The sequence below is a fragment of the Somniosus microcephalus genome, chromosome 22, assembly GCF_052327205.1.
Source record: "Somniosus microcephalus isolate GS21.2 chromosome 22, FLI_Smic_1.0, whole genome shotgun sequence".
In the NCBI taxonomy this organism is placed as follows: domain Eukaryota; kingdom Metazoa; phylum Chordata; class Chondrichthyes; order Squaliformes; family Somniosidae; genus Somniosus; species Somniosus microcephalus.
The window spans coordinates 18,288,968-18,309,622 of record NC_141008.1 but is presented as its reverse complement, the minus strand read 5'-3'; the positions used below and the strand labels follow the sequence as shown (position 1 = coordinate 18,309,622).

The 20,655-nt window shown below is 45.9% G+C and overlaps 1 protein-coding gene across 1 annotated transcript in view; it reads right to left on the bottom strand.

Moving 5' to 3' along the window:
- ap2b1 (adaptor related protein complex 2 subunit beta 1) overlaps nucleotides 1-20,655 on the bottom strand; it is a 253,409-nt gene that overhangs the window by 223,330 nt on the left and 9,424 nt on the right. Inside the window, exons 4-5 of the mRNA XM_085964236.1 lie at nucleotides 13,994-14,129; nucleotides 9,675-9,920 (exon numbers count right to left, since the gene is read on the bottom strand). Coding sequence (XP_085820362.1) covers nucleotides 9,675-9,920; nucleotides 13,994-14,129 — 382 coding nt within the window. The remainder of the gene's footprint in view (nucleotides 1-9,674; nucleotides 9,921-13,993; nucleotides 14,130-20,655) is intronic.

Genomic DNA, 20,655 nt, shown 5'->3' with positions numbered 1-20,655 from the left:
TGAACAAATGAACAGTTGAAGTATCGTGTCGAATGAAAGGCCAAAGTTTAGGCTGTTGGTATCCTGAATTGTAATTGACTTGGGGAAGTGTTTTTCCTCGGACAGCACAAAAGGAAGTGGGGATGGAATGGAATCGGGAGATGGGGGAGGGATACAAGGACGTGATTGGAGATAGCCTTGTCTGTGATGGAGATCACAGGAGTACAGAGGCGACAAAATGGCAAGGTCAAGGAGGTGGGCATGAATACGGGTAGGAGGGTTTATCTGGAGGGAGAGGTTTAGAGGAGAGAATGGCAGCGAAATCAGAGGTGAGAGGGGGCAAGGTGAGTCAAGATGGAGATTGAAATCGCCGAGGACGAGTTTTCGCTCAGTGGAACTTGGTCTCCTTACCGAAGGAAGGATTTACTTGCCTTAGAGGGAGTGCAATGAAGGTTCATTGGACTGATTTCTGGAATGAAGGGATTGTCCTGAGGACAGATGGAGTAGACTAGGCCTATATACCCTTGAGTTTAGAAAAATGTGAGGTGATCTCATTGAAACATATAAAATTCTTAAAGGGCTTGACAAGGTAGATGCCAAGAGGCTGTTTTCCCTGGCTGGAGGGTCCAGAGCAAAGGGTCACAGTCTCAAAATAAGGGGTCGGCCATTTAAGATTTAGATGAGGAGAAATTTCTTCACACGGCGGAGGGGGGGTGTGTGAATCTTTGGAATTCTCTACCCCAGAGGGCTGTGGATGCTCACTCGTTGAATATATTCAAGAGAGAGATCGATAGATTTTTGGATACCAAGATAATCAAGGGATATGTGGATAGTGCGGGAAAGTGGCGATGAGGTAGAAGACAAGCCATGATCTTATTGAATGGTGGAGCAGGCTCGAAGGGCCTACTTCTTATGTTCTTATAACTAAATGAATCAACAAACCCATCCTGAAAACACCATACATTCCGGCTCCATCTCCATACACAGATATACAACGGCTTCATCTATATACCAAGATATACATAAGAATATAACAGCAACCCACCCGGGTCCCGCCGCCCCCAGCAACCCGCCTGGGGCCCCGCCACCCCCCAGCAGCCCACCCGGGGCCCCGCCACCCCCCAGCAGCCCACCCGGGTCCCGCCACCCCCCAGCAGCCCACCCGGGGACCCCGCCACCCCCCAGCAGCCCACCCGGGTCCCGCCGCCCCCAGCAACCCGCCTGGGGGCCCCGCCACCCCCCAGCAGCCCACCCGGGGACCCCGCCACCCCCCAGCAGCCCACCCGGGTCCCGCCGCCCCCAGCAACCCGCCTGGGGGCCCCGCCACCCCCCAGCAGCCCACCCGGGCCCCCTCACCACCCACTCGGGTTCATTTGCAGTCCGCTAGTTAGTGAGAAAGATCCCAGTGCAAGATTTTCTTTCACAACTGAAGTAACACCAAATTCACCACCCAAATCCCTGTACATTCAACCTCAAATGCCACACACAGCATCGATAAATGGTAAGGGAGACAACACTAAGACCACACACTAAACGCTACAGTGGAACCTCAATTACCCTCCCCACAACACTGATGGATTATGAAAATTGATAGTCATGCTCCCAATTTCCGCTCTGGACTTTGAATGAACTGGGATCTGCACCTTTCCCTACCACCCCCATCTTCTCCTGCCACCGAGATGAGCTGGCACTGGGATAACTGATCTGCCAGCTCACAGCACTGCCACACAGCCGCCCACAAGAGAGGAAGCAAAAAACACTCGCCAATGCCAACCCCGAGCGGAAACGACTGATGAGAGCTGTAAAGGCAGTAGTGCACACTTCCAGCAACCCAATCAGCAGCCTGTGCAAAGCTGGTCCAGTGGAGCGATCAACCTTAAACTCAATACAGAGACTGCCTGCTAAAGGGCCTAGTCATATACAGGAAACTTCGCGATATCCGGCACCGACACGATGCCGATCTATGAAAACTTCCAGACAGACCAGCGCTAATGTTGAAGGATAGGAGGTTTTCATCTCCGTATCTGACAACAAACACTGTTGCTTAGCAACAGCTTGTAAACAGTTGGCCCGTACCTTGGAAGCGTCTCTGTAGCTTAGCAACAGCTTCAGAGAGGCTTTCCAGAGACTGACTGTTTAAAAAAATGCTAGAAGAAAAAAAAACTAACAAAACGGCTGCTGATTTCTGCCGTTAGATCGAGGTTTCCGGACATACAACCTCCGGATAAACCAAAGTTTCCTGTACACAAGCTCACATTTAAACAGGCAGCGGTGCACGAATTTTAATGTCAGTAACTATGTTAAGCTGAGCTGTGCAGATGGTTCCAATAGCATAGACTGAAATGAGCACACAATGCTTTCACTGCTGACCCCTGGTTTCTGACCCTCTCTCACATGCCAAACATGTATGTGTACATGGGAGTCGCGAGCCAGGAAATAGGATCGTCGGCGCAGCACCATCCGACCTTTGCCAACAGGACCACTGGAGGTCAAGTGAGGCTGAGAATCAGCACTTGGCTCACCTTCCATGAATCGAGAAGGCAGATAATGGGAGATCTGATTTTTGTTAACCAAAGGTATGAAGGGATATGGGGCAAAGCGGGTATGTGGAGTTAGGTCGCAGATCAGCCATGATCTCATTGAATGGTGTAACGTGCTGGAGGGACTAAATGGCTTACTCCTGTTCCTATGTTCCTATCAAGATTTCTCTGCACTATATGTAGCCCAGGAATTGAGCTCGTGTGTCTTACCCCCATACTTGTGATGTCATTCTGTATTAAAAAAAAATAATCTTTAGGTCTAAATTGAATGTCACATGGCTGCAGTGAGACACAATAATATCTCTACTTTCGTGCCTGCCCAGGAGGATTCACTTATCAAACATAACCAAGGGGCATTCTCTCTGTCACACTTACAGTAATTAATACAGAACCGGGCGATTTTGATAAAGTTTCTATTTCTATGTAATTTGTAGTTCTGATGAACGTTCGCTGATCCAGCAGAGGAACAGTGAGCGCCCCCGAATGCCCTTGTGGGTAAATGCACTATCCAGTATGATTTGCGGATGATACCAAATTTGGCGGGGGGGATAGTCAATACTGAGGAGAACTGCAACAAATTACAGGAGGACATTAATAAACTTGCAGAATGGCCATATAATTGGCAAATGAAGTTCAACACAGATAAATGTGAGGTATTAAATTTTGGTAGGAAGAATAGGGAGGTCACTTATTACTTGGAGGGTGCGAGTCTAGGTGGGGTAGAGGAACAAAGGGATCTCGGAGTACAAATACACAAATAACTAAAAGTTGCAACACAGGTTAGCAAGGCCATAAAAAAAAGCAAGCTAAGCACTAGGGTTTATTTCTAGAGGGATAGAATTGAAAAGTAGTGAAGTTATGCTAAACCTGTATCGAACCTTGGTTAGACCACAGGGAGTACTGCGTACAGTTCTGGTCGCCATATTATAAAAAGGATATAGAGGCACTGGAGAGGGTGCAGAGAAGATTCACAAGGATGATACCAGAAATGCGAGGGTATACATATCAGGAAAAGATGAACAGGCTGGGTCTCTTTTCTCTTGAAAAAAGGCTGAGGGGTGACCTGATAGAGGTCTTTAAAATTATGAAAGGTTTTGATAGAGTGGATACAGAGAGAATGTTTCCACTTTTGGGGAAGAGCATAACTAGAGGCCATAAGAACATAAGAAATAGGAGCAGGAGTAGGCCATTCGGTCCTTCGAGCCTGCTCCGCAATTCAATGAGATCATGGCTGATCTTCTGCCTCAACTCCATTCACCAGCCCTATCGCCATATCGCTTGATGCCTTTACTAGTCAGAAATCCATCGACTTCTGTTTTGAATATACCCAATGACTGAGCCTCCACAGCCCTCTGGGGTAGAGAATTCCAAAGATTCACCACCCTCTGTGTGAAGAAATGTCTTCTCACCTCAGTCCTGAATGGCCTACCCTTTATCCTGAGGCTGTGGCCCCTGGTTCTAGACTCACCAGCCAAGGGAAACATTCTCCCAGCATTCACCCCATCAAGCCCTGTAATAATTTTGTATGCTTCAATGAGATCCCCCCTCATTCTTCTGAATTCAAGAGAATACAGGCCTAGTTAACTCAATCTCTTCTCATACGACAGTCCCACCATCCCAGGAATCAATCAAATGAACCTTCGTTGCACTCCCTCTATGGCAAGTATATCCTTCCTTAGGTAAGGAGACCAAAATTGTACACAGTACTCCAGTTGTGGTCTCACCAAGGCCCTATACAGGAAACTTTCGATTTACCGGCACCTAAATAACCGGTATTCTCGGTTAACCGGCAAAATTCAGGAGTAGGTTCAGGTAAGTTTTACTTCATATTACTTGCCTTCCTCGATCTGTTGCTGTGCAATTGGGTGTGGCTGCAGCTGTTGCTAAGCTACAGAGATGCTTGGAACTTGTGGCCATTGTTCTGCATCTGTTGCTAAGCAACAGGGTTTGTTGCTTTATACGGAGCTCTCAGCTCTCCGTATCTTTTACTATAGCTCTTGGTTATCCGGAATTTTTGATGAACCGGCACCACGTCGGTGCCGGATAAAAAAAAGTTTCTTGTCTAATTAGAGTAAGACTTCTTTACTCCTGTACTCAAATCCTCTTGTAATGAAGGCCAGCATACCAGTTGCCTTCCTAATGGCTTGCTGCACCTGCACATTCACCTTCAGTGACTCATGTACAAGGATACCCAGGTCCCTCTGAGCATCTGCATTCCCCAATCTTTCACCATTTAGGAAATACTCTGCCTTTCTGTTTTTTCTACCAAAGTGGATAACTTCACATTTATCCACATTATATTCCATCTGCCATGTTCTCGCTCACTCACTGAGCCTGTCAAGATCCCCTTGAAGCCTCTTCACATCCTCTTCACAACTGACACTGCCACCTAGCTTTGCGTCATCAGCAAATTTGGAAATGTTACATTTAGTCCCCTCATCCAAATCATTGATATAGATTGTGAATAGCTGGGGCCCAAGCACCCCACGAGTCACAGCCTGCCATCCTGAAAAAGACCCGTTTATCCCTACTCTTTGTTTTCTGTCTGTTAACCAATTCTCAATCCATGCTAGTATATTACCCCCAATTCCATGTGCCCTAATTTTGTTCACCAACCTCTTGTGTGGGACCTTATCGAAGGCCTTCTGAAAATCCAAATACACCACATCTACCAGTTCCCCTTTATCTACTCCACTAGTTACATCCTAAAAGAACTCCAATAGGTTTGTCAAACAGGATTTCCCTTTCATAAATCCATGTTGACTCTGCCCAATCTTACTATTAGTTTCTAAGTACCCACTTATTGCATCCTTTATACAGGAAACTCTTTTTTATCCGGCACCGACGGGACCGGCGTGGTGCCAGTTGATCAAAAAGTCCGGATTACAGAGAGGTATACTTACCAAGGTACGAGAGCCCCGTACACGGCCACAGGTGCCGGAGCCCCGGTTACACGGCACTTGTGCAGGAGCCCCGGTTACACAGCCACAGATGCAGGAGTCCCTGTTGCACGGCCACAGGTGCAGGAACCCCGGTTACACAGCCACTAATATATAGTAAAACTTACCTGATCCTACTCCTGAATTTTGCCGGTTAAGAGAGATTTCCAGATATTTAGGTGCCGGTTAAGAGAGAGTTTCCTGTAATAGATTCCAGCATTTTCCCAACTACTGATGTGAGGCTAACAGGTCTGTAGTTCCCCGTTTTCTCTCTCCCTCCTTTCTTCAATAGCAGGGTTACATTTGCTATTCTCCAATCTGCAGGAACCGTTCCAGAATCTATAGAATTTTGGAAGATGACAACCAATGCGTCCACTATCCCAATGGCCACCTCTTTCAAAACCCCAGGATGTAGGTCATCCAGTCCTTGGGATTTATCGACTTTTAGTCCCATTCATTTTGCTAGTACTGTTTTTTCCACTAATCGTTTATTTAAGTTCCTCATTCTCACCACACCCTTGGTTTTCTCGTATTTCTGGGAGTTTTTTTGTGTCTTCCTCCGTGAAGACAGAAACAAAGTATTTATTTAATTTCTCTCCCATTTCCTCATTCCCCATTATAAATTCTCCCGTCTCTGACTGTAAAGGACCTACATTTACCTTTGCCAGTCTTTTCCTTTTCACATACCTATAGAAGCTTGTACAATCCGTTTTTATATTTTCGCTAGTTTGTGTTCATATTCCATTTTCCCTTTCTTTATCAATTTCTTGGTCCCCCTTTGCTGATTTCTAAAAAGATCCCAATCCTCAGGCTGACTGCTTTTTCTGACAACTTTATAAGCTTCCTCCTTTGACTTAATACTAGCTTTAATTTCTTTTGTTAGCCATGGTTGGATCACTTTTCCTTTTGGGTTTTTATGCCCTAGAGGAATAGATGTTTGTTGCAAATTATGCATTATTTCCTTGAATGTTAGCCATTGTATGTCCACCTTCATACCCTTTAGTGTAGTCTCCCAATCTACCATGACCAACTTGTCCCTCATACCCTTGTAGTTTCCTCTGTTTAGATTGAAGACCTTAGTTTCAGGTTGGACTACATCACTCTCAAACTTAATGTAAAATTCAATCATATTATGGTCACTTGTCCCTAAAGGCCCCTTTACTGCAAGATTATTGATTAGCCCTTTCTCATTACATCAATATAAGATAGTCACCAAGAAATCCAATAGGGAATTCAGAAGAAACTTCTTTACCCAAAGAGTGGTGAGAATGTGGAACTCGCTACCACAGGGAGTGGTTGAAGCGAAAAGTATAGATGCATTTAAGGGGAGGCTAGACAAGCATATGAGGGAAAAGGGAATAGAGGGTTATGCTGATAGATTTAGATGTGGAAAGATGGGAGGTGGCTCGAGTGGAGCATAAATGCCGGCATGGACTGGTTGGGCCGAATGGCCTGTTTCTGTGCCGTATATCCTATGTAATGTGTGTGTGGTGCGTGTATACACATGTGCATACACAGAACGCAAGGCTAGAATCACACGCAGCCGTGATACTTCCCAGCTAAGATTCACTGACGAGATTTATGATGGAGGGAGAAAATTGGAGAAGGAGGGACCCAAGACTAGAAGTAGCGTACAGAAAAAAAAACTTTTGGTTGGTGGCTTCCTGTTCAAGAAAGGGGACAGGGATAAGCTGGAAAACTATAGTTAGTCTTACCTCGATTATGGGCCAGGTTCTCGAGTACATATTACAGGATGAAACATTTAGAAAGACGTGTTAATAAGGGATGTTCAACATTGATTTGAAAAGTACTGGTTGTGCTGGACTAACTTAATTGCAATTTTTCAAGGTGTATGGCTAATGAGAATGCAGTAGATGCTGTTTTTACAGATTTTCAGAGGGCGTGTGGTAAGATGCTACAAGAGACCCATTAGCAAAATTATATGTATATGGCATTAAAGGAAATACAAAGGCCTAGATAAGAAAGCTAGCTGAAAGCAGAAAGCAAGAAAAAAGGTAAACAATTTTTTGGATTAGCAGGGTTTGGGTAATGGTGTGCCCCAGGGATTTGAGCTGGACTTTATTTTGTTTTCTATTTACATAAATAAGTTGTACCTAAGCACAAGTTAAATGTAAATGTCACTGAATTTACTGACTGTAGCAAGTTAGGGGCACGGCAAACTGGGAGGAAAATTGCAGGAAGACAGATAGGGAATTTGCTAATTTAGTTTTAGTTTTTTATGATCTGGAATGCACTGCCTGGAAGGGCGGTGGAAGCAGATTCAATAGTAACTTTCAAAAGGGAATTGGATAAATACTTGAAAAGGAAAAGTTTACAGGGCTATGGGGAAAAAGCTGGGCAGTGGGACTAATTGGATAACTCCTTCAAAGAGCCGGCACAGGCACAGTGGGCTGAATGGCCTCCTCCTGTGCTGTCTGATTCTAGAACAGGGTCAGTGGAGTGGACAGATAGATGGTAGATGCAGAGAAGTGCAAAGCAGTACATTTTGGGGACAAAGAACAGTGAAAGGACATATACCCCAAAGAATAAGCTTCTTAAGAATAGCAGAACAGAGAAAACCAGGGGTGCAGGTACACAGATCTGTAACGATGAGACTATAGGTAGAAAAATGCAAGCAGGATTCTGGGTTTTATATATGAGGTGCTGAATATAAAAGCAAGGAAATGATGTTAAAAAGACATTGGTTAGGCCACCACTGTAGTATCGTGCAGTTCTGGGCACTCCATTATAGGAAGCATGGTCAAGTAATTAAAAGCAAAGATTCTATAGAATTGTATGAAGGAGTTATAGTCTTGAATAAAGGTTCAAAAACTGGAATTCTTTTCACTGGAAGATTAAAGCGGGATCTAATAACAGTTTTTATTAAGAAAGGTTTTGAGAGGTAATCAATGAAACATTGGGCCGGATTTTCCGACCCCCACGGGTGTGTACACACCCGTAGGAGCCTCGCAAGTGCCGGTTTCAGGCTAAAACCCGGCACTTCCGATTTGTCAAGAATTCTCTCGACAGATTATCCGCCTGCCCGGGAGATGGGCCTCCGTGGGCAGAGACTTCCGCTTTCTGCACAACTCCCACCTGCTGAAAAACTTTAAAAATCTCACCCCTGGTAAAAGCAGTCCTAAGGTCTGCTTTTACCAGCATAAGAGTTTTAAAAAATAAATAACTTTTTCTCAACTTATTTATAATTTAAAAAATACTTTAAAAAAAGGTAAGTTCGTTTTTAGCCCCGTAAAAAACTTTAATTATATTATTCAATAAATTGAAAAAAAATTAAAAATATTTAATTTAATGTAATTTTAACTCATTTTAAAAGGTGATTTTAAAAAAATGTATTTCATGTTTAACTGTTTAAGTGATCCCCATTCATACGTTTGACAGATCTGTCCGTACGGACCTGTCAAAAGTGTGAAGGGGGATTCCCTTCTTTGATTGGTTCCCCATGGCCCACGTGATCCCAGGGACGCTTGCGAACCGCCTGGGCCCCTGGGATGCCTGGGCCTCTGCGCATTTCGTAGAACAGAGGCCCAAGTCTTGGGAAATCAGGAAGCCTCCGATCGGAAAATCCGGCCCATTATTTCCACTAGTTGGTGAGTCAGTCACAAAGGGATAGACTCAGGATTATCACTGGAAGGATGAAGGGGGAAGCTACACAGAATTATTAGAACTGCACTACTTTAACACAACCAGCTACTAAGGCAAAAACCATATCGCAATTTAAATTGGGAATGGGTAAGCATCAGAAAATGAAAGAACAGGGAAATGGGATTATAGTGGTGCGGTGGGATGAAAAGCCTCATTCTGTACTGTAACTTCTTTGTTCATGGAATTTATACATGCTATGACATTAGGAGAGATGTCATCTCTGGTTATGGAAGCTAGGCCAAGATCAGGAACTCAAAAAGGAGAAATCTACTTACGGTGTAGAATTCTAGATCTATTGATTTGTACCTACAGCTTGTAGGTCTGTACTGTGGCACTGTGTCCACTGAATTGGGATTGTGGAAACTCATTTCATGAGGAACTTTACAGTCAGCAAACATGCTCTGACCTTCCGGACAGCATCAATAAGTTCACTGGGATCGAGATCACAACTGGACAAATGGTTAATGTTAGCCCTTTCCCAACACAAAGGAGCACAGCATTGCAGCACAAGTCAAACCTCAATCACTCGTCAAAAGAGGAATAAGTTCCTTACCATGGGGTTTGAGTCAGCAATCAGGTCTCGCAGCGAATCCAGGAAGCCTTGATCCTCCACCATCTGGGCATTGATGTCGTGCAGTTTGGCCACACAGACAGCAGCTGTTTTACGGACGTATGGGTCTTCATCTTTCAGACACTTGCGGAGAGGCTCACACAGATACTCTGTTATTTTGTCCACACGGATGCAGCCCATTGTACGGACTGCCAGAGCTCTGATCAAGGGGTTTGGATCTTCACAATCCTGCAGGAACAAAGAATTTAGGCATTTCAATTAAAAGCAATGTTATCAGTATACCCCGATTTGAGAACTTCAGACATTTTATGACAATCGCTAAGTATTTCTGTTGTTGTGTTGTGTATGCATAAGGAATGGAACATTTTCATTTAGTGGTGTCGGCATCAGGCACCCCCAGCTCAGTTATACCACAGCTAGCGGCAGTGTAAAGCTCCATCTACTCTGCACCAATCTCAGAACCGTAGCTACTGCGCCAATGTGACTTTTCCCTGTACCCCACATCACCTAACCAGAGTGACAGTGCCAACTGATTGCTAAATTAAGGCAGGACTTCGCAGGGGCCCATTTTAACAAGGAACTAGGTTGAGACTGTAAACTCATTTCACATAAAACGCTTCCAGTCAACAGACAGAGGAGATTTTGTCTCCATGATGGGCTGAATTTAAGCCAGGTTCCCAGAGATGACACCCACCCCCGCACTATCCAGGCCCTGAGCATTTATTTATATTTACACCAATCGTATACAGTAATATTAATTGAATTTCACCTTTAAAGAACCATTCGGATGTCTGGGCTCATTATTTATCTTTATCATTAATATCTAAATGGCCAGTGTCCCCAAGAACACAGGAAGCAATTAGCGATCTGATTATTCTCAACAGTTCGCTTTGAAGAGAATAATTGGGTATCTAAAACGCTTCAACAAGGTGCCAGGTTCAATCCCTGAGCTGCGCAGAGTTGGACAATATCAGCTGGGGCAGAGCAGCCCAAGTCTTACAATTAAAATACTGGGAATCTGAACTGAAAGTAGAAGGTGCTGGGGTACACCGCTGGTCGATTAGCACTTGAAGAGAAAAGACAGGTTATGAATTGCTTTTTTTTTTTTTTTTTAAAAACTTCAGTGCCCCTGGGTTAGGCAGGGCAAAAGAAATCCAACCCAGGTTACTGCTCCTAAGCATTATCTAGTGACCCCTGCAGGAAAAAAGTGCACGTGTCGACACACCATGTGAGGACAGGATTGGGCCTGGCTGCGTTCCCACCAACACTCACTGTTTAGGCTCACTCGTGAAGGATGGATACTTGGGTGCGGTACTGGAGAGTTAACCGTCTCCATGAACCGACCTGGAGCAAGAGACACTGGTTTCAAGGTAAATGAGGAGGGGGGGGAAAAAGCTGGCAGAAAGTTAGTGTGTTTAGCCCCTGGAGTTCTTGAACCCTTGCTTAACTTTTTAAATAAGAAACTTATTCACTTATTTTGAGAAAGATGCACATCTCAATATTAATTATGCATGAACCTTCAGGTTTTCCATCATAGCTGTACTGTATATTAACGGCTAATAATTGAAGGTACAATTACTGTAAGTGTGTAACACATATTGATAGGCCTCGGAAATAGGCTTAGTCATCGTGCCTGCTCAGATAAGCCTGGGATTTTTGTGCTGAGCTTCATTCCAGTGAATGTACTACAGTATCAGGCCAGCCCAGGGTTCTTGTAGTCACTGGTACACTGTTTTTTCCCCCACCTCGTAACTGCAGTTATAAGCCACAGAATAAAACATGTTGTGGTAATTACTGACGGCACTAGAGTGGGGAAAGGTGTGATGGACAGTAGGGGCACAGCGAAGAACAACATGAATTACATTCCGTAATAAAAGGCATTTCTAATACTCTGATCGACAAACAGAAAAAAAAGGAAACATCAATTGTCAAGACTTGTTCATATGAAGGAGCAGGAATATAAATAACAGTAAAACAGGTGACTAGACCACTCTGTCTGAACAAGTTCAAACAGTTTTGCCGTGCTTTCAAGCTGCTACTGTCGCTCAGTGAATTAAAAAAATTGCTCTATGTTTTTTTCAAAATGTAATTTTTTCCCCCTTCCCCGAAGGTACAAATTTGCAGGCACTGCCTCACTAGGGGGTTTGCCCGGGGAACGACCCTCACTGGGGTAGTTGCCCGGGGACCGACCCTCACTAGGGGGTTTGCCCGGGGACCGACCCTCACTAGGGGGTTTGCCCGGGGACCGACCCTCACTAGGGGGTTTGCCCGGGGACCGACCCTCACTAGGGGGTTTGCCCGGGGACCGACCCTCACTAGGGGGTTTTCCCGGGGACCGACCCTCACTAGGGGGTTTTCCCGGGGACCGACCCTCACTAGGGGGTTTGCCCGGGGACCGACCCTCACTAGGGGGTTTTCCCGGGGACCGACCCTCACTAGGGGGTTTGCCCGGGGACCGACCCTCACTAGGGGGTTTGCCCGGGGACCGACCCTCACTGGGGTTTGCCCGGGGACCGACCCTCACTAGGGGGTTTGCCCGGGGACCGACCCTCACTAGGGGGTTTGCCCGGGGACCGACCCTCACTAGGGGGTTTGCCCGGGGACCGACCCTCACTAGGGGGTTTGCCCGGGGACCGACCCTCACTAGGGGGTTTGCCCGGGGACCGACCCTCACTAGGGGGTTTGCCCGGGGACCGACACTCACTAGGGGGTTTGCCCGGGGACCGACACTCACTAGGGGGTTTGCCCGGGGACCGACACTCACTAGGGGGTTTGCCCGGGGACCGACCCTCACTAGGGCGTTTGCCCGGGGACCGACCCTCACTAGGGCGTTTGCCCGGGGACCGACCCTCACTAGGGCGTTTGCCCGGGGACCGACCCTCACTAGGGGGTTTGCCCGGGGACCGACACTCACTAGGGGGTTTTCCCGGGGACCGACCCTCACTCGGGGGTTTGCCCGGGGACCGACCCTCACTCGGGGGTTTGCCCGGGGACCGACCCTCACTAGGGGGTTTGCCCGGGGACCGACCCTCACTAGGGGGTTTGCCCGGGGACCGACCCTCACCAGGGGGTTTGCCCGGGGACCGACCCTCACCAGGGGGTTTGCCCGGGGACCGACCCTCACTCGGGGGTTTGCCCGGGGACCGACCCTGACTAGGGGGTTGGCCCGGGGACCGACCCTCACTAGGGGGTTTGCCCGGGGACCGACCCTCACTAGGGGGTTTGCCCGGGGACCGACCCTCACTAGGGGGTTTGCCCGGGGACCACCCCCTCCCAAGGGCAGCGCTGCCCAGGGACCTCCTCTCACTGGGATAGAAACATAGAAGATAGGAGTAGGCCATTCGGCCCTTCGAGCCTGTTCCGCCATTTAATGAGATCATGGCTGATCATCCAAATTCAGTACCCTGTCCCTGCTTTCTCCCCATATCCCTTGATCCCTTTAACCTTAAGAATTGGCCTCAACTGCCTTCTGTGGTAGAGAATTCCACAGGTTCACCACTCTCTGGGTGAAGAAATTCCTCCTCATCTCAGTCCTAAATCGCTTACCCCTTATCCTTAGACTGTGACCCCTGGTTCTGGACTCTCCTGCCATCGGGAACATCCTTCCAGCATCTAGTCTGTCTAGTCCTGTTAAAATTTTATGTTTCAATGAGATCCCCTCATCCTTCTAAACTCCAGTGAGTATAAGCCCAATCGACCCAATCTCTCCTCATACGTCATTCCTGCCATCCCAGGTATCAGTCTGGTGAATCTTCGCTGCACTCCCTCCATGGCAAGAACATCCTTCCTCAGATGAGGCAACCAAAACTGCACACAATACTCAAGGTGTGGTCTCACCAAGGCCCTGTACAACTGCAGCAAGACATCCTTGCTCCTGTACTCGGATAGCGCTGCCCGGGGACCGCCTCCCACTGGGGCAGAGCCGCCCGGGGACCGCCTCCCACTGGGGCAGAGCCGCCCTGCCATGCAGCAGCCCTCTGGTACCTCCATTCTCAATTGGCCTTTCTTCACACATGAGCTGGCTTAGTAAGAATCAGCAGGTTATTTCACTGTGGAGGGCAAAGCCCAATCGTGGTTTCACCCGATATCCAGACGCAAGCATTTTCCAGCAGAAGTCATCACTGGGGCAGAAACCCTGACTAATCGATCCACTCCTCTTCCCGGGGGTGCTGAGGTCAACTGCAGTCCCCCACCAGTGATCAGACCTGAAATCAGAGCCTGGGCTTTCTGGCCTATGTGACTTTGTACAACCCTGGACAGCATCTTTGTTCACGATATGTGTCAGCTTTTCATGAAAGTACCTTGACAAAGCTGTTGACAGCCATGATGGCCATGTCAGGCTGATTCTTGGCGTAGTTCATGAGGTAGAGATAAACCAGCTTCTTCAGCTCCAGGTTGTCCGTCTGCATACAGTTCACCACGTCTGGGAAGAGCGAACTGCACAAAACACAACAGAAGATAAATCTGTTTATCTCGGTGATAAAAATAGAATGGTTTCTCCTTGCTTTAAACATTTTAAATAGTTAAGGTGCCCAGTATTTAATCCCAGTATTCTGTCTGTCTGGAATGTCTTTACGAAACCTCCATGTGAATCTGTGGAGTACAAAGCTATGTGGCAATACAAACAGCCTTCGCCACGGCTAGGCTAATGCTACTTTGTGTTGAATATTCACCCAAGATCTCGGTCAATTGAATTTGTCAGACCTGGTTATGTTAATCTGTGTGGATAAATGCACTTTTTGACCGTGCTCCAGTAGTGTTAATGAGGCTACACTGTAAACTATGGTTTAGGATTTTCCTGCTGGCATTGTTGTTTTGATGCTCAATGTAATCAAGTCTGATGGGTGATACCACCTTCAAAGAACTTGCGTGAACTTTAAAGGGGGAAATATCCAGGAATCTTTTTGTTTCTGTTTCAAATCGGTTTCTGTTCATCAGCGTTGTTATACGTATGGAAGGTGGGTAGAGGACCATAAGCATCTATTACATACATACTTTGAAACTATGTCTTTCTAAGTGTTTGCCTGAAAGTGATGAGCAAATAACAGCCACTTTTAAACAGACATCGCAATGTAAGTCATAGATATCACTAATTGTATGTCTAATTGTACATACTACTGACTGCATGTGTTTACAGGTTAGGGAATACATGTCCTTGTGTATTACTAATTACATATAATTAGCAATTGCATTTTATATTTTTTGGTGATTTGCATCCCGTATTTATTACTCATTGCACGCTGTATTTACTACTGCTGGTGCTTATTTTTTGCTCCCGTGGATGATATTTGTATATAAATTTGAGCAGCAGATTAACCTGTACAAGAGAGTCTGGCTGTGGAAATATTTTCCACTTCTGAATTGAAAGGAGGCAGATTCTCCTACGCACTCTCCAATAAACAATTTACTGTCACCATGATTAATTCTCAAACTGGTCTTTGATAACTCAGTATGGCAGAGTCAAAGATTCAACTTTCAGTTCGTACATTTTCAGAATTTCAGGTGCTGGAAAAAGCTCAAACCATGACAACTCCGTCCTGAAATTCACTTAGAAAAAAACCCATTGTGTTACATTCTTAACCCATACTTCACACTGACCGATGACCCAACAAATCCGTCCCTTGATACAAACCGCACTGTGCACATAATGGCATTATGTCAACGTGTACCTGCATTTTTTTGCTTACTAAGCTCTTACTCTCAAGCAAGGTCATCAGGGCGAAGCATCAAGGGGAGAAAAAAATCAAAAAGAGAATCACTGTCGACTTCTTCATGCATTTCCTCAGAAATGGTTGCATATCAGTATTTGTGTAACTCTGACAGCAAGATACTGGCCCAGCCTCTCCACTTGGAGTGATGTGCAACACCAAAGAACAAAACGAAAGGGAATTAAATACATTGGGAAATCAGTCCCTCAAATTCCCAGTGCCATTTCAATCTAACAGAACATCTTCCCGCGATCATTTGTAGCATGTTTTCTCTCCTTCAATTCTTAAACTGCATCATTCCAGCCATTTGTCAGATTGTTATCCTCAACTCTCCCGTATATCCCAAGCAATGCCTGCCAGTCTGAGGTTTTCTGGCCGATGGAATCCAGCCTTAGTGAACCAGCTACTACCACACATGCCGTTACAGCACATCAACTCCTATCGGAGCCAGCCCTGAAGGAAAAGGTGTCCTGCCTATAATCTGAACTAGAAGGTTGTGGGTCCCAAACCCACTATGGCCTTCAGCATATATAATCTAGGCATACACTGTGCTGCATTGTTGGCGGTGTCATCTTACAGGTGGCACATTAACAGAAACGCCATCCACCTGTTCAAGTGGATGTAAAACATCCCATTGCACTCTGAGGAGCTGGGCGTTCTCATGGTGGGCAGTCTCAAACTAGCCTTCCGTGAGCACGAACCCACAAAACAAAATGACGCCTAGTACTAATTGCCACTAAAATCTGCAATCTCACTCACACAGGGCACAAAATGGCTGGTGTGGAACATAGTAAAATGTCACCGCGCAAAGCACAGATGATCTACCGAGGTTGGACTCGAGACGTATTGACGTGGCAGAATGGAAGGAGCGTTACCCTGAATCTCAAAGGAGTTCCATTCCCCAGCAAATTCACACAAAGTAAAAACAATATGGAGCAAAAGAATTTGGGCACATTGGAAGATAAATTGAACATGAGCAGTAATTGGGTATGAGAGCACGCCCACGAGCAGGGATAAATGAACCAAACTCTGAAACAAAGCAGCCGGTTCAGGATCATTCACAAATGCCCAAATTTTGACCCAACTTGGATTAGAGTTGATCAATCTAGTAAAAAATAGCAGCATACTGATCAATCCTTGATAGGCAGGCTTGTAGCACTATGCCATCTACCTGTTATATCTAGGTGGAACAAGGTTGGAGAACAGAGAGGTAGGTGGTGTACCATCCCCAATTGGGGGAGCAGGCAGATAAGCTGCTCCCAGACATCCTGCTTTTGAAGCGGGCACCTAATGGTGCCCAGAGGTGACTTGTCCTCTGACTTTTCCACTGTCCTGGTGGCAAGTACTTATCCTCCTCCCACTACACTGCCGGCATCACAAGCACAAACCCATGTACCACCTTGTAACAGTTCCATGCTTTGAGAGAGCACTGCTATCTGCAGCATGTGATACTATCCCATGTGATGCTTCCCCCCCCCCGCCGAGGGCAGACTTCTACTTTGCTTGCTTAATAAAGGTCTATACTGGTACATATTCTAAAGACTAAACTGTCAGCACAATTTGTAACGTCAGTTAAAAACAATACCCGGTTCCAAACATTATATTTTAATTACTTCTTCACACACCTGGAATCAGAATTTTCCGACCACAAGATCCTATCCGTTCACCGTCATGAGTGCCTTGCCATGGTTGCTAAGCAATAACTTGGCAACCCAGAGTGCTAATATAATTGCAAATTTGCTGCATGCTGCAACAGCTGTGTAGCTTCACATCACCCGACAGGAAGCAAGCGAGCTCTTCATTGCTGCAGTCTGCAGTTCCATTTTACAACACACTGACTGTCCTGGGAAGACACAGTTATTACAACCTGCCATGTGAATGGGACCACAGGCATCCAAAACATTCCCAGTCACGTCATACAAAACCACAAAGCAAATTCCCTCCTCCACACAACAGGAAAAATGGAAATATTCCTTTTTTTTTTTTTAGTTATTATGTATATTGTTTGGCAAACTTTTCTGCTCAAGGCAATGAATTTAAATTCATTAAAAAGAAAGTCTGGAAATAAAAAGCTGGCATCAGTAAAAGTGACCACGAAGCTGTGGGGACTGTTGTTAAAAACTGGTTGACTAATGTTCTTTAGGGGAGGAAACCTGCCGCCATTACCCAGTCTGGTCTATATACAGGAAACTCTCGATTTACCTGCACCTAAATAACCGGAAATCTCTGTTAACCGGCAAAATTCAGGAGTAGGTTCAGGTTAAGTTTTACTTCATATTAGTGGCCGTTCCTGGATCTGTGGCTGTGTAACCGGGGTTCCTGCACTGCAACAGGGACACTTGGTCTGTGGCGAGGTTCCTGCACCTGTTGCTAAGCAACAGGGAAGCCTGGATTTGTTGCTGTGTACAGAGCTCTGTACCTTTTACTATACCTCTCGGTAATCCGGACTTTTTGATAAACCGGCACCACGCCGGTCCCGGATAATAAAGAGTTTCCTTGTATGTGACTCCAGTCCCACACCAAGCTGGCTGACACTCAACTGCCCTGTGAAGTGGTCTAGCAAGCCACTCAATTGAATTAAATGGCTACCAGCGGTTCAAAAAGGCGGCTCACCACCACCTTCAGTGGGCAACTGGGGATGGGCAATAAATGCCGGTCTTGCCAGCGACGCCCCCACGTCCAGACAACAAAAACAAAAAGAATGTCAGCGCTGAGATAAGGAACATTTTTCTTCTACTTTTCGCACCCAGTGTCCGTATCAATCACTCCCTGTTCCTCTACCCTGCTCAACCATGATGCTCAACTTTCAACCCCAGATCACCTGACAGCACCAGTGTGACACCTTCATCTCCCACATCAGCCATCCTTGTGCTCGAAGATTTGGCATCAGCAACATTATGGAGAATTGTAGATTTTCACCCACAAAGTTGAAGCTGCCCGACTCTTTCCATTTTGATACCTTTCCGTCAGAAGAAAGAGACTCTCGATCGTCTGAGGTAGATTCAACACCAAGTTGAAGGGGCACCGTCTACCTCAGTCCCCTTTTCAATCAATATGAACTTGAATGCAAGGGCTTAGTGAAGCAAATATGATAAAAGGAACTGCACCAGAATCTCGGGTTGTTACAGATATCTAACACTCCTACTCAACTTCGACTCTTTGTGGATGAGGAGATTTCCGCCATTCCTTACAGCAAAATTGTAAACATGTGCATTAAGAAAAGCAGACCGGCAACCTTCCCCCTCTGTAATTACCATCATCATGGATAAAAGGACAATCCATCTGCACTGTTCGGAATCTCAGAGCTTAGTACTGTTTGCTGGTACGTGCATTTCCTATTCAAACATCCTGCTGTTTGATATGTACTCCGACCAAACATCTGAATCGGGTGACAACTGACACTCCTGCTATACAGTATTAGAGCCACAGAAATTTGCAGCAGACATCAAAACATTTGCCTTGGGTGTGTCACTACAGCGCCGGACCGCCAAGAAACTGGATTTAAATCCCTCTTATCTGTCTTCCAGTTTCCCATATGCGTCACTAGTTGTAGCTGAATCATCTGCAGGAGGAATAAAAAAGTGCCCAAGAGGGACGACTTTGTACTGCTCGACAGCCTTTCCCAGCGCCTTCACCGATATCTGTCTCACCCTCCTGTGGATGGGCGAGAAGAGGGAAATTAAGGCAGGGGGCCTAGCAATTCCTACAGCGAATTGGGGGACTCGCAAACAGTAATGTGAATTCCAACATTTACACGGTATGCTCACAGCCCATTCAACCACCCAGTTGGCAATATACAGCTTGGTAAATAAAAAAAGGACACATGGAGATCGAAATACAGAAGGAAGCAGGTTGGATGAACAGTGCATTAGCAAGCTATTCTTTCACCTCTGGGACCAAGGCTCGAATCCAAGCAAGACTGTTTGCTAGCAGTGAGTCTCCTATGTGAAATGAATTTGATTATAGTCTTGACCAGCAATGCATCAGCATGAACCCACAGCACAGAATCACTCAAATTGACAGTGAATTAGCAATCGGATTCAGAAAGGACACACAGACAGTTGGTGAGAAGTGGAATAACCGGTGCCGTGCAGGTGTTTTTCGGAAGTTAGGGCAGAGTGAAGGGTCCTTGCTCTACCTGACCTGGGAGCGCTGGTGACAAAACTGGAAAAAGTGTCCCAATCCTCAGTACTAACATACCTCACCTTGACAATCATATTAGGCCCAGAAATTCGGGTCTCCACGGGTGAGTACGCATGGGGTACTCACCCGTAAGCCCAATAGAAGTGCCGGTTTCGTGCATGCACCACGCATGCGCGGGAAACCGGCACTTCCGTTCCCCTGAAAGAAGGGGTTCAGAGGTCGAACGCATGCGCAGGAGAGGCTGCGCGTGCGCATCAAACGGCCTGCTTTTTACAAGGTAAGTGGTGAATTAATTAAAATTAAAACATTTTTTCCACAGGTTTATTATTTTTAAATACTTTAAAGAAAGGTAAGTTTATTTTTAGCCCCGTTAGAAAATAAAATTATTTTTTCAAAAATTTTGATTATTGTTTAAAATAGTTATTTCATGTAATTTATAGTTTATTTAAAAAATGTGTTTTTTTAAAAATTTATTTGAAGATTTAGTGATGTTTTGGGGCTTTTGGTATTTATAAGTTTGACAGGTCTTCCTGTCAAATTTATGAATGAAGCATTCCCTGCTTCCATTGGCTCTCCATGGCCCACGTGATCCCAGGGGATGCATCGAACTAACTGTGCCCCTGGGATACGCAAGCACTGCATGGCAGCAGTTGGAGGAGGCCCAGGATCGGAATTCCACGGGAGCCCACAGCTCAACAGCTGGCGCGCTAGGTAAGTGCAGGTCGGGAGCTTGCACCCGCGGGAAGCCCCCGAACAAGGGGAAAGCCAGATACATTATAGAGACAAAACTGAACAGCGAAGGCAGACCTATTCCATCCCATGTTGATAACCTGTGATCGTGGATTAAGGATTTAATAGTCCGGGATGTTCATAGGCAGATGTATTTTTTGGGCCAATAGCAGGATGACTTCGTGCTAGGTGCTTGTACACATTCAGCTCAGACAGGAACAAATGATGGTTTTAACAAAATTAATACAGTACCTTATTAAGTGTTCAAAATAGACAAGTGACGCATGCGGCTTTAAGGACCCTACTTATTTTCTGCTGGTTCAAGGACCTACCCTGGTTATGACACGAGATGCCTTCTTCCACCACTCCGTAAAATAAAAAAC